The sequence below is a fragment of the Trametes versicolor genome, assembly GCF_000271585.1.
Source record: "Trametes versicolor FP-101664 SS1 unplaced genomic scaffold TRAVEscaffold_17, whole genome shotgun sequence".
NCBI classification, from domain to species: domain Eukaryota; kingdom Fungi; phylum Basidiomycota; class Agaricomycetes; order Polyporales; family Polyporaceae; genus Trametes; species Trametes versicolor.
In genome coordinates, this window is record NW_007360337.1 from 221,529 (window position 1) to 234,052 (window position 12,524).

A 12,524-nucleotide genomic window follows, 5' to 3' on the forward strand; every position below is an offset into this window, starting at 1 on the left:
AGCTGCAGGAAGCATGGGTGAGAACGATCCCAGACGTGTGACGTCCTTACACTCCTCCTGGGAGGGCATCCTAGATCCCTTATTTCCAAAGGGTAGCGACGCACACACATGAGGGTATGCATGTATGCGTCGATGTTCCACTCGTCGCACCCGAGGGTGGCAGTGTCAAAACATTATGCATTATTCCATACCACCCGCATCACACTCCTCTTCACGCCATGCACCCGCTCCCAGATCGTACGCACCACCCCGCCGCGCTCGCCCTCCACGGCGTCCACAAACTCGCTCACCCCGCCGCCGACGCCAAAGTACACCGTCTTCGCCGCGACCAGGCACAAACTCTCTTCCTCCGCGAGACGGCGCAGCTCGCCCTCGTCCGTCAAGCTTAGCCGCGACGCCCACTCCGCGATGCTCGGAGACACCATCCGCTCGGGTTCCGCGGGCCCTGGGGCGGTCGCGCGCTGGAGGAGGGCGACGAGCGAGGGCAGGCTGTCGGTGCGGTAGATCGTCTCGGAGGTGAGCACGAGGTGGTGTGGCCCGCCGGAGGCGGGGATGTCGAATGTGGACCAGGCCCCGGAGAAGAATTTGAGGTGGACGCCGTAGGAAAGGAGGGAGGCGAGGAAGGCGGTGGTTAGGGCGGGCGTGATGGGGAGCTCGCCGGGCTCGGTGACGTCCGCGGGTGGGAGGGGTTCGGGTTCGGCGTTGGGGTCGTCCATTCCGTTACTATGAGGGGCTGGTGGGGGGTTGGACCGGAAGGAGGCGGAGGCGGGGGACATGTCTATTGTTAAGGATCAGCTTTTGTCATCTCTCGCATTGAAATCCTCCACGCGCGCCGAGTAGAACACTTACACCACGCGAGAATGACGTTTGGTAGCGTCACAAGACGAAGTACGAGGTCGTTGTAGTCTTGGAGATGTATGTGGATGTTACTTTCCGCAGAGGGCTCTGCTGCGAATATAGTAGATAGCAGGTACAGGGAGGGGATGGCCGTGCCGCACCCAAGCTATGTGGCCGCAGGAAACCTAGTTTATGTCTGATCAGCTGTATATAGGGGTAGGCGAGAACATGCCTCTAAGATGCGTTTTTGTTTGAGGTTACTCGCGATGCCGGGCCCGTAGATGGTGTCGAGGCAGTCGACGAGGTCGAGACTGCACTCCCAAGTTTTTAGACCGCCCTCGTAGACCCAAGGTACGAGGTCCGAGGGCGCGTCGAGAAAGTCGACGTCCGAGCGTCCATTTTTAGCTTCTGTGCCCTCGTCGGACGCGATGAGCTGAAACTTGGCGTCGAAGAGGTCTCTGCGGGCGAGCACGACATCGCGTTTTGACGCAAGCACGACGGCGAGCGGCGAGAAAGAAAACGTGTGCGGAAGTGCAGCGATCTATGCGGAATATCTGTTAGACTTTCTCTAGGTAGAGTTCATATACATATGGGGTAAGCTCACGAGGTCTTCGATGGGGATCTCGGTGGAGCGGTCTTCCTCCGCGCGAGTTTGTTGTTGCTCGCCTGCCGACCCGGCGGTGGCGACGGGGCCGAACGCGAGGTCGGCAAGGGGGTCGTCCGCCTCGTCTACCTCGAAGTTGAACTTGAACATGTTCGGATCCCACAGATATGCCCGTAAAAGAGTGGCCAAAGGACAGAAGGCTTCGGCGGATAATCTTGTACCCACCCAAAGAGGAAAAGCGTGGAGTTCAGTAGATCGGTTGTCCCAGGCGCTCATTCGGGTTAGGGTTTTTGGCGCTTCGCGATGTAGTAGACGCTCGTTCGTCCTCCTTGAACCTGCCGACGACCTTGCTTTCCGTTGATCAAGAAGAAAACATCCCGATACCTGGCTTGCACGGCCGTTATCATATATAACGTAACACTTTGAGAGGATGTCCTGCGTTCGTTCGCGCCACGTTGTCGACCCGCCGTGCACGGAGCAGTTGTCACTCGGAAGTCTGTAAGTGTGGCAACACCTGTACCACATCCCGTTGCCCTGACTCATATTCAGACCTACGTATGTATACAGCGACCACCATACGCATTCTCCGAGCGGGAATAGCTTGAATTTGTATGATAAATCATACTACAACGGGTGCAAACTGTATACTGCTATCTCCGCAGAGACGCGTTTCACGATGTGAAAACGCATACAGTCCCCTGTATAGTACGTTTGCTAGCTCGCAGTGGAAAGACTTACGGTGTTTAGCCGTCCGTCGAGCGCTGGGAGGAGAATAAAAGGGAGTTCGAGCAGAGCTCAGCCAGAACAGCATCCACACCGACTTCTCTCGCAACCCACCCACTCATCCACATCGACCCACATGGCTCTCCTCACTCGTAAGATTGGCAGCACTAATGTCTCCGCACTTGGCTTTGGTGCGATGGGTATTGCCGCATTCTATGCCACCGCCATTAGCGAAGCGGAACGCTTCAAGGTGCGTAACAATTCACTATCCAGGCCCTCTTGTATCCTTAGCAGTGCGACCACTAACAACTTTCCATAGCTTCTAGACGCTGTATACGCGAGCGGTTGTACCAACTGGGACACTGCTGACGCGTACGGTGACAGCGAGATCTCTATTGGCAAATGGTGCGAGGACGTTTAAGTGTACACCTTTCCAGTACGTGACTAACGAAGATGACTAGGCTCAAGAGGACGGGAAAGCGCAACGAGATATTCCTCGCTACGAAGTTCGGCCTGGCTGCTGGTATCCCCGGCCGCGTGGTCTGCGGCGACCCCGATTACGCCCCGAAGGCGCTCGCCAAATCTCTCGAACGGCTCGGCGTGGACTACGTTGACCTCTGGTACCTCCATCGGTACGCGCCCTGTATCCCCTATAGAATGTTCACGCTAACAAAGCAACGTTTTCAGCGCGGACCAGACTGTGCCTATTGAGCTGACCGTACGCGCTATGGCCGAGCAAGTGAAGTACGTATACTCACTCTCAAGCGTTATATACTTCTTTCTCACCTGCGACTCGACGGCAGGGCTGGGAAGGTCAAATATCTCGGCTTATCTGAAATATCGGCGGACACCTTGCGCCGTGCCCACGCTGTGCATCCCATCGCGGCCATTCAAGTCGAGTACTCGCCTTTCACGCTCGACATCGAGGACGAGAAAATCGGACTTCTCAAGACTGCGCGCGAGCTCGGCGTGGCCGTCGTGGCCTTCTCGCCCCTCGGGCGTGGCCTGCTTACCGGCAAGATGGTAAGCAACTCTATTCTACCCAGTTGGTAGGCTATTATGCTGACGGGGTTCCGACACATTCAGCGGTCCCCTGCGGACCTCAACGAAGGCGACATCCGTCTGCAGCTGCCCCGTTTCTCCAAGGAGAACTTCCCGAAGGTGCTCCAGGTCGTCGACGGCATCCACGCGGTGGCGAAGAAGTACAACGCGACGGCCGGCCAGGTCACTCTCGCGTGGCTGCTCGCGCAGGGCGACGACATTATTCCGATCCCGGGCACCACTCGCATCCCCGTACGTCGTCCCTCGCCCTCAGGCCTGAGTACGAATACCCCGCTCACTGTGCGCGTGTAGAATTTCCAGGAGAACATCGCGTCACTACAGGTGAAGCTATCGCAGGAGGACATTGACGAGATCCGTAGGCTGGCGGTGGTGGCGAACAGCACGATCGGCGAGCGGTACCCTGCGCAGTGGCAGGCGCTCAGCATGGCGGACACCCCGCCGCTGCCGAAGGCGTAAGGAGGGTTATAGCGCCTCATGAATCCTTACAATTTGACGGTTTGCATGTACAAGGAGCCAGAACCCCTGCAATCCGAATCCAAGCTTTGGAAGCTCATTCTTCGCGATATCATAGATGTACTAGTGTGGTACATCTCATGCTATAGTGAGATGCGTGCGGGTAGTGTGCGAGAAGTTCAAGGTATCGCATTGTAAAGGTGGGCTCGAGTTCTACTTTTGATGATGAGGGCTCTCGCTCAAGCGCTTCGTATCTACCACAGCAGCGTCAATATCACACATCCTGATGGACGACCTCGCCATGTTTGCTGATTCTACGCCTCTCACGCGATCACCATGGCACCCCTCATATGCGGTATGGCGTGGTGTGGACTCGACTGGCTCCCGTGAGCTTGAGCTTGAACCCTGGCGAGCGCCGGTATCTTACAGGTTAGGCATTGCCGTCGTGATGACCGGGCTAGACGCCAGGCGTAGTGGGCTGTCGCACCTCAAGGATTCCGTGTGTATACCCGGCATGGACCCACTACATACTGGCCGCTCGCTTTCTTGTTGATGTCGGTGTGAACGGCCTCACCTCCGACTCTTGACATGCAGTGCTGACGACATAGGTCAAGTTCACCAACACTTCGGCTGTGGTTACGGCACAGTCTGCCCGAGCCTACGCGAGAGTGGTATAACCCATAACCTTGCAATGCCGTTGCTCTCACGAGAGTGACGAGTCCGAACGGCGCGCCTATAGCTTCATAGGCTATCGCCCCCCTCCAGGAGGATATAAAGGAGGCTCGGAGAAACAGTACAGAGCATCGGCAAGACACTCTCAAGCACTACACATTCAACGACCTTCACAAAATCAGCTCAAGATGTCCTCGATGTCACGCAAGATCGGCGGCTCTCAAGTCAGCGCGATCGGCTTTGGCGCGATGAGCGTCGCCGGTCTCTATTCCCAGGCTCTGTCCGACGAGGACAAGATGAATGTACTCACCTGCGTTTCCGCGGAGTTTTTTGAGCTTGCGCTAACACCGCCGATACACTTGCAGCTTTTGGACGCGGTGCACGCGAACGGATGCAACTTTTGGGATACCGCCGATGCGTATGGCGACAGCGAGGTGGTCCTCGGTAAATGGTGCGTTTTTCAGCGCCCTCGGACCCGCTCATTCGGACCTCATGGTTGCTGCTTCAAGGTTCAAGAGGACGGGAAAGAGAGACGATGTCTTCCTCGCTACGAAGTTCGGCGCAGCGGCTGGCATCCCGGGGCGCATGGTCTGCGGCGACCCCGAGTACGTCCCGAAGGCGATCGACAAGTCTCTCGAGCGGCTCGGGGTAGACTACATAGACCTCTGGTACCTCCACCGGTACGTAGAACGCGACATCAATATTCTAAAGGCTCACGACGGTATCTCGTAGGGCCGACTCCACCGTGCCGATCGAGGTATGGCATTCGTGCTGCCCTCCTAGCAGACTGGGAGCTGACAACACCTACCTTTCGTACTAGCTCACTGTCGGCGCTATGGCCGAACAAGTCAAGTGAGTGCGCATTTACGTTTCTGTGCGACTTTCTCGTCTAATGTGTGTCGCCGTTCGCAGGGCTGGAAAGGTCAAGTACCTCGGCCTGTCGGAGATCTCGGCGGCAACCTTGCGTCGAGCACACGCCGTGCACCCCATCGCCGCCGTCCAGGTCGAGTACTCGCCGTTCACGCTTGACATCGAGGACGAGAAGATCGGGCTACTCAAGGCCGCCCGCGAGCTCGGCGTCGCCGTGGTCGCGTACTCGCCCCTCGGCCGTGGGCTTCTAACAGGCAGATTCGTGAGCTGCCCTGTTATCCTTGGCTACTGTGACGCAAGACTGACAGGCGTGCCTTGTGTGTGGCAGCGGTCCCCGGACGATTTACCGAAGGACGACCCGCGGCACATCTTCCCGCGGTTCTCCGCGGAGAACTTCCCGAACATCTTGAAGGTTGTTGACGGCGTGCAGGCAATCGCGACGAAGTACGGTGCCACTCCGGGCCAGGTCACGCTCGCCTGGCTCCGCGCACAAGGCGACGACATCATCCCGATTCCGGGGACTACCCGCATTGCCGTACGTCCGCTGTGTTGCGCATCTTGGTGTGAAGACGCTCACGGTATCGGTTGTGCAGAACCTGAAAGAGAACACGGAGAGCCTTAAGGTGCAACTCTCCCAGGACGATGTGGATGAGATCCGGAAGCTGGCAGTCGCGGCGGACAAGACCCTCGCGCCCAGGTACCCGGCGAAGTGGCTGGCCCTCCTGTATGCGGACACGCCTGCCCTCGCCTAGGCGGAGATAGCATGCTCTCGTTTGTATTTGACCTCGGTTGGATTTTGAATGGACGGTGCAGGCCCGCAGTGAGACAGGTGCCCGTATGACCGTAGGAGTTAGCATCTTATGCCAGACACATTGGAGGTAGCGGATGTCGAGAAAGGTGTTGCGCATCAGTGCGCATGTTGAAATTCTTCATCTAGGGGCCAGGTACACCGTGGGTTGCCCGTTGGCTTCGGCCCTTGCGCTGATATATAAAGGGACGGGAATGAGCGAGAGTCGATGTTCACAGACTCTACTGAACTTCAAGCACCGCCACTCGCGCATTCATCGCTATGCCTTTGCCCACCAGAAAGATCGGCCAAACGGACGTGACCGCCATCGGCTATGGCGCGATGGGAATCTCTGTCTTCTACGGGACGCCGAAGACTGACGAGGAAGGCATGAAGGCGAGCGGTATCCCACCTCTCTAGCTGATGTTCGTCCGCTTACCACGGACGCTTCAACCTTGCCCTGCTAGATCCTCGACGCGGTGTACGAGAACGGTTGCACGAACTGGGATACCGCGGATGCATATGGGAACAACGAGGAGATTATCGGTAAATGGTCAGTAAAGTGAAGTTCTCTTGAGGGATTCATGCTCACGTTGTGGTGTGCCGAAGGTTCAAGAAGACAGGGAAGAGGAACGATATCTTCCTGGCTACCAAGTTTGGATTCGCCCATGGTAGCAAGGACAGATTCGTATATGCGCCGCCAGAGTACGTCCCGAAAGCACTCGAGAAGTCGCTGTCGCGGCTGGGCGTGGATTCCATAGATCTGTGGTACCTCCACCGGTGAGTGTGTATGTTTCCGAGTCCGGAAATGATATCGCTCACTTGGGTACACTCGTAGTGCGGATCCGACCGTGCCCATCGAGGTGAGCGCGCAGCTGGGAAGCTCAATTTACCCGAGCACCACACTGAACGACTCACAGCTGACAGTGGGAGCGATGGCCGAGCAAGTCAAGTACGTCGTCCTGGATTGCTCGCACGCTCGTAAAGCGATGTTGCTAATCTTCTGCATTTGCAGAGCGGGCAAGGTCAAGTATCTCGGCCTCTCCGAGGTCTCCGCTGAGACTCTCAGACGCGCGCACGCAGTGCACCCTATCAGCGCGATTCAGGTTGAGTATTCGCCCTTCGCGCTCGACGTCGAAGACGAGCAGGTCGGGCTCTTCAAAGCGGCGCGCGAGCTCGGTGTCGCGATCGTTGCCTACTCGCCGGTCGGCCGTGGCCTCCTAGGGGGTCAAATCGTGAATTCACAACTTCATCCTGCATGCACTGAAATATTGACGGAGAGGTGTGTGTGTTTTAGAAATCGCGCGCTGACCTGGATGAGGGTGACCGTCGACGGATCCTCCCGCGTTTCTCGGACGAGAACTTCCCCAAGATTTTGAAGCTCGTGGAGGGCGTCAAGGCGATCGCGGCAAAGTACAACGCGACGCCCGGACAAGTAGCGCTTGCGTGGCTCCTCGCGCAGGGCGACGACGTGATTCCTATCCCTGGGACGACCAAGGTCGAGGTGCGTCGCGTCTCTGCTGGAAGCGATGTTCAGAGCGTCGCACGGAACTCACTGTTGCTATGCAGAATTTGAAGGAGAACCTAGCCTCGTTTGACCTCAAGCTGAGCGCAGAGGATGTCGCTGAGATCCGGAGGATCGCTGAGGTCGCTGACAAGACGCTTGGGCCTAGGTACTACGAGGCGGGCATGCAGCTACTGTTCGGTGACACTCCTCCCCTCGAGGCCTAAGCGACTTCGTGAAGTCTAGTTATGAGTGTATGAATGCGAAGTGGACGTGCCGGGGAATTATTACGACTTCTAGCGGGCTTTCTGGCAGTTGTATGCAGTTGTTGTGAACGTTCAGTGCAAGGACGCGATATGGACTGAAGTAGTAGTCTCCCCTAGGCAGACGTACCGATGAGCGAGCTAGACTGAACCGACCCTATCACGACAATAAGGTTAGGGCTATCAGCCACCGGCGACCGCCGACTCGGACGTCATCGTCTTTCGCCCTTGGATGACCACCGCGTACATCTCACCTGCAATTGCAACTCGCTCACGTTCTTGGGTTGGCCTGATGCAACTTTGCGCATACGTTCATGTTCCTTCACCACCGTTACGCTCTCTCCAAGAGTAAACTGTCTCTGTCCGGGCTCGCACCAGCGCGTCGCGTCCACTCGTCAAGACCGTTGCACCCCCTACTTCCGAGAACATACCAAGCGTCACGCAAGCTGCCGGTTCGAACACAGCACAAAGAACATCTAGCAAGGATGAGCACAAGCAATACCAGCACACGGCACGTCAATCGTCTGGCCAAGGCCAAAAGTCCGTACTTGTTGCAGCACGCAGAAAATCCGGTATGTTCACTCGAGCTTCTGGCGTGGGATGTCGTTATATGTCCGCGCTGGTAGGTGGACTGGTACGAATGGGGCCAGGAAGCGTTTGACAAGGCGAAGAAAGAGAACAAGCCTATCTTTCTATCCGTACGTCTCCTTCACTTGAGGAGTGGTAGTGTTCCAAAACTTAGGCCGACGCGTACAGGTCGGATACTCCGCTTGCCACTGTGCGTGCAACGTTCACGGCGTGATGAACAAGACCATGAGAATGATACTGCTTATGCTGCAGGGTGCCATGTACTCGCTCATGAGAGTTTCGAAGATGAGATCACTGCCAAAATGATGAACGAGCACTATGTCAACGTTAAGGTAGGCATGCGTCTTGTCTCGCGTTTCCGTGTACTCATCATAAGAAGGTCGACCGCGAAGAGCGGCCTGACGTTGACCGGCTGTACATGACCTTCCTTCAAGCTTCCACCGGTGGAGGCGGCTGGCCGATGTCAGTCTGTGAGTCATGCCGTCCGGATACTTGGCACATACACGACCTCGATACTGATACCAAGCAGGGCTTACTCCCGACCTCCATCCCTTCTTCGCTGGGGTAAGATTATTCTGCATGTATGCGCCAATTGGTACTGACGGAACATCAGACGTACTTCCCTCCCGGCAGGTTCCGCCAGATTCTTGACAGACTGGCCGACGTGTAAGTATCTCCATCTCTGTATCTCATGTCTTACTGAACCCTTTGAAAAAGCTGGACATACGACCGCGAACGCTGCATCGAGTCCGCGGGCAAGGTCCTTGAAACCCTCAAAGAGAGTTCGAACGTACGTCTCGATTCCTCATGAAGCCATGACACCTCTGACCGTACACTAGATCGCTCCAAGTCCCCAAGATAGCGTCGAATTGAAGCCTCTGCCACAGGAGGTCTTCCAGCGGTTGCAGAAACGCTTCGATGGTGTGAACGGCGGTTTCGGCGGCGCCCCGAAGTTCCCCTCGCCTGCACAGACCACGCACTTCTTAGCGCGTTATGCCGCGTCTCACCTAAGCGACCTCAATGCTTCGAATGAGGACAAGAAGAATGCGCAAGCCGCTCGAGACATGGCGGTGTACTCGATGATCAAGATATACAACGGCGGTATCCGCGATGTCGTCGGTGGTGGCTTTTCGCGGTATTCGGTGGATGAGCGTTGGCACGTTCCCCATTGTGCGTAGGAGTCCCTCTTCTCCGGAGTGCGCGTACTCAGATGTTCTTGTCTTTCCAGTCGAGAAGATGCTGTAAGTCTAAATACGTGATCTTAGAGCACCAATTCTAACTAAATCTTCAGCTATGACGAGGCCCAGCTTCTATCGTCGTCGCTCGACCTCTACCAGCTCCTCACGACGCCATCGCGCGACAAGAAGACTCTAGAACTCATGGCGAAGGACATCGTGTCTTACGTCGCGAACGACCTCCGAAGTCCCGAGGGTGGTTTCTACAGCGCCGAAGATGCCGACTCCCTCCCGACGCACGACAGTATTGTCAAGAAGGAAGGCGCCTTCTACGTCTGGACCTCAGAGCAACTCGATGAGCTCCTCGGCGCGGACGCTGAACTTTTCGAGTATCACTTTGGAGTTGAGGCGGACGGGAACTGCGACCCCGGTCACGATATACAGGGCGAATTGAAAGGCCAGGTAGGCCCGCCAGCTATATTTGCTCGACGCCGCGTAGTAACGTTAGGGCACAGAATGTGCTGTTCACAGCGCACACTTCGGAGGAGACGGCGGACAAGTTCGGGAAGTCAGTCGAGGACACTGAGAAGATCCTCGGTGCGGGCTTGAAGACGCTCCGGGACTACCGCGACAAACACCGCCCTCGGCCGCATCTGGACGACAAGATACTCACCTGCTGGAACGGGCTCATGGTGAGGACGTTCGATGAGTCGCGTCTTCAACGTTGCTGAATCTCTACAGATCTCTGGCCTTGCCCGTACTTCTGAAGTTCTCGGCCACGATAAAGACGTAGCATCGAAGGCACTTGATATGGCGGAGGCATCCGCGGCATTCATTCGCGGCCACCTCTTCGATGAGCAGAGCGGCAAACTCTGGCGGAGCTACCGCGAAGGCCCAGGCCCAACCGGTCAGGCAGATGACTATGCGTTCTTGATCCAAGGTATGTTTTAGCCAAGAGGGGCGACAGACACATGAGCCTCATTACAATGGCAGGATTTCTTGACTTGTACGAGGCGAGCGCGAATGAGGAACACCTCCTGTGGGCCCTGCGCTTGCAGGAGAAGCAAGACGAGCTATTCTACGACCCCGAAGACGGCGGATACTTCGCGTCTGCTCCGGACGAGCACATCCTCATCCGCATGAAGGATGCGCAGGTGAGCCGCGCGTCCGCGATCAGACCGCGAGCGACAGCCTGATTCTTGATTTTTTCTGCAGGATGGCGCGGAGCCCAGCGCGGTGTCGGTCACACTCGCAAACCTGCAGCGTCTTGCGCACTTAGCCGAGGACAGACACGCCGATTATAACGCGAAGGCGAAGAGCATACTGTCGTCCAACGGGCAGCTGCTCACCCGAGCGCCTTTCGCGCTTGCGTCCATGGTCAGCGGTGCCATGATGGCGGATAAGGGCTACATGCAGGTACGTATCCGTTCATTGCTACCGGACGAGTCATGGCTTACAGCCGTTCTGCAGTTCATCCATACCGGAGCGTCGTCGACCTCGCCACTGCTTGAGCTCACTCGCTCGACGTTCATCCCGAATCGCGTCCTGATCCACATCGACCCGAAGAACCTGCCTCGGGAGCTGGCTAAGGTGAATGGGAGCATCCGGAGTCTCATCGAGGAGCTCGAGCGTACGGGCGGCGAGACGAAGGAGAACGTCCGCATCTGCGAGAACTTTACGTGCGGACTGCCGATCGAGGACGTCGATGACCTTCGGACGCGGTTGCCTCTTGTCGTAGCGACTTGAACGCAGGAAAGCGGATGATTAGCAACCATTGTATAGTAGTAAGCCACCAATTCAACGTCACTCTGTAGCATCTTAACCATTGAGACCGTTTCTGGCCCAGGACTGACTCCGATATTACGAGCGCTCGCGGCATGAATCGCATGGATCATCGTCACATTTCTCGACACTCGCCGGTTGGCTGAGCTACTCGTGAACAAGCAGCTGACAAGGTTTGATTTTACAGAAGTCCGGCGACCACCCCCCACACCTGGTGTCCGAGTCCGAAACGCTCGAGCCAGCTGGCCTGACACGGTCATAGGTGAGAATTATGCCACGTGGCTATTGCCTTCAAGCGAACCCCAGCGCCAAGCTTTTCTCGAGTTGAGTCGTCACACTCTGGACAGAGCTTTTTTCTCTGCTGTGGTCAGTCTTACACCTTTCGTTCTCTCTTGGCGACGAAAGTATGCTCTCTGAACAAGTCGAAATACTCAGTGACGAACGCGTCGCTAGACCCGCAATTTCGGGCTCGACGTGGTTACGCGACTATTGTCCGAGCATATATGCTGGCAACATATACGTTCCGCGTCCGCTGCGCGCGTGTCCCCGCCCGTTGTATGCGGCGGCGATCTATATCCGACTACAGCCCGCCCCCGTCGTCGACGTGGCCTTCTTCGACTTGAAGAGGCCAGGCGCGGCGGGTTCTGGCGCGATCCAACTCCACCCACGTGAGCGCAGGTCCGAACTACGACAGTCAGATGAGCGATGGCGAGCCGCGTTCCGTCACTGTGGCGACACAGCGGTCGATCGACGCTCGACGTATAAAACGTTGAGGTCTCCTGTTTGTTGGCCTCTTCTCCTCTCCCCCTCCTGCACCGGCCCTCAGACGCTCGTCTAGCGGACTGCACGACTTGAAGGAATGTCTGTGCGGCGACCGCACGAAAGCCCAATGCTAGCTCAGGGCAGGGGGTATGTTTCGTCTTCTTTTCCTTGCATATACGGTCCCACGCCCTTGTTCTGCGACCCCTGTTCGTCTGCTACGTCCATGGTGTTCTGTGTTCTGTGCCTCTTGGCAACTTGCTCCCCCGAGCGACTCCGGCCTTTTCTTCGCCGGCACCAGATTTCTGCAGTCTCCAACTAGGGCTTGATGATGTCGGAGCCGCTAAGCCGAGTTGAATCTGCGGCTCACTCAAACGCCTAATGGTAAGCATCTTCTCATGGCCGGTTCGCCTGTCATCACTGAGTTTGAATCGTCCTGCAGAAC

General features: G+C 56.7%; 5 protein-coding genes across 5 annotated transcripts; 4 read left to right on the forward strand and 1 right to left on the reverse strand.

Moving 5' to 3' along the window:
• Nucleotides 1-173: 173 nt before the first annotated feature.
• On the reverse strand, nucleotides 174-1,650 carry TRAVEDRAFT_67672 (protein-histidine N-methyltransferase; the record flags this gene model as incomplete). Its single annotated transcript, XM_008047324.1, has 4 exons — nucleotides 1,442-1,650; nucleotides 1,070-1,378; nucleotides 850-1,003; nucleotides 174-778 (listed from the first exon to the last, which is right to left on the reverse strand). The coding sequence occupies exons 1-4, from the start codon at nucleotides 1,589-1,591 to the stop codon at nucleotides 174-176; spliced, it is 1,218 nt and encodes a 405-aa protein (XP_008045515.1). The 5' UTR covers nucleotides 1,592-1,650.
• A 650-nt stretch (nucleotides 1,651-2,300) lies between these two features.
• On the forward strand, nucleotides 2,301-3,682 carry TRAVEDRAFT_54398 (Aldo/keto reductase; the record flags this gene model as incomplete). Its single annotated transcript, XM_008047325.1, has 7 exons — nucleotides 2,301-2,414; nucleotides 2,484-2,569; nucleotides 2,626-2,796; nucleotides 2,852-2,908; nucleotides 2,968-3,187; nucleotides 3,251-3,457; nucleotides 3,518-3,682. The coding sequence occupies 7 exons, from the start codon at nucleotides 2,301-2,303 to the stop codon at nucleotides 3,680-3,682; spliced, it is 1,020 nt and encodes a 339-aa protein (XP_008045516.1).
• An 857-nt stretch (nucleotides 3,683-4,539) lies between these two features.
• Nucleotides 4,540-5,973, forward strand: TRAVEDRAFT_75675 (Aldo/keto reductase; the record flags this gene model as incomplete). The annotated part of the gene is made up of 8 exons (XM_008047326.1): nucleotides 4,540-4,653; nucleotides 4,717-4,802; nucleotides 4,861-5,031; nucleotides 5,084-5,108; nucleotides 5,172-5,203; nucleotides 5,264-5,483; nucleotides 5,550-5,756; nucleotides 5,815-5,973. The coding sequence occupies 8 exons, from the start codon at nucleotides 4,540-4,542 to the stop codon at nucleotides 5,971-5,973; spliced, it is 1,014 nt and encodes a 337-aa protein (XP_008045517.1).
• Nucleotides 5,974-6,290: 317 nt separating this feature from the next.
• TRAVEDRAFT_54400 (Aldo/keto reductase) lies at nucleotides 6,291-7,739 on the forward strand (the record flags this gene model as incomplete). The annotated part of the gene is made up of 8 exons (XM_008047327.1): nucleotides 6,291-6,362; nucleotides 6,476-6,561; nucleotides 6,618-6,788; nucleotides 6,847-6,871; nucleotides 6,929-6,960; nucleotides 7,024-7,243; nucleotides 7,306-7,512; nucleotides 7,578-7,739. The coding sequence occupies 8 exons, from the start codon at nucleotides 6,291-6,293 to the stop codon at nucleotides 7,737-7,739; spliced, it is 975 nt and encodes a 324-aa protein (XP_008045518.1).
• Nucleotides 7,740-8,260: 521 nt separating this feature from the next.
• Nucleotides 8,261-11,284, forward strand: TRAVEDRAFT_137028 (uncharacterized protein; the record flags this gene model as incomplete). Its single annotated transcript, XM_008047328.1, has 16 exons — nucleotides 8,261-8,347; nucleotides 8,402-8,473; nucleotides 8,532-8,553; nucleotides 8,616-8,695; nucleotides 8,740-8,833; nucleotides 8,893-8,927; nucleotides 8,977-9,029; nucleotides 9,081-9,153; nucleotides 9,203-9,533; nucleotides 9,592-9,604; nucleotides 9,655-10,000; nucleotides 10,054-10,230; nucleotides 10,280-10,478; nucleotides 10,532-10,692; nucleotides 10,754-10,954; nucleotides 11,009-11,284. The coding sequence occupies 16 exons, from the start codon at nucleotides 8,261-8,263 to the stop codon at nucleotides 11,282-11,284; spliced, it is 2,220 nt and encodes a 739-aa protein (XP_008045519.1).
• Nucleotides 11,285-12,524: the final 1,240 nt, after the last annotated feature.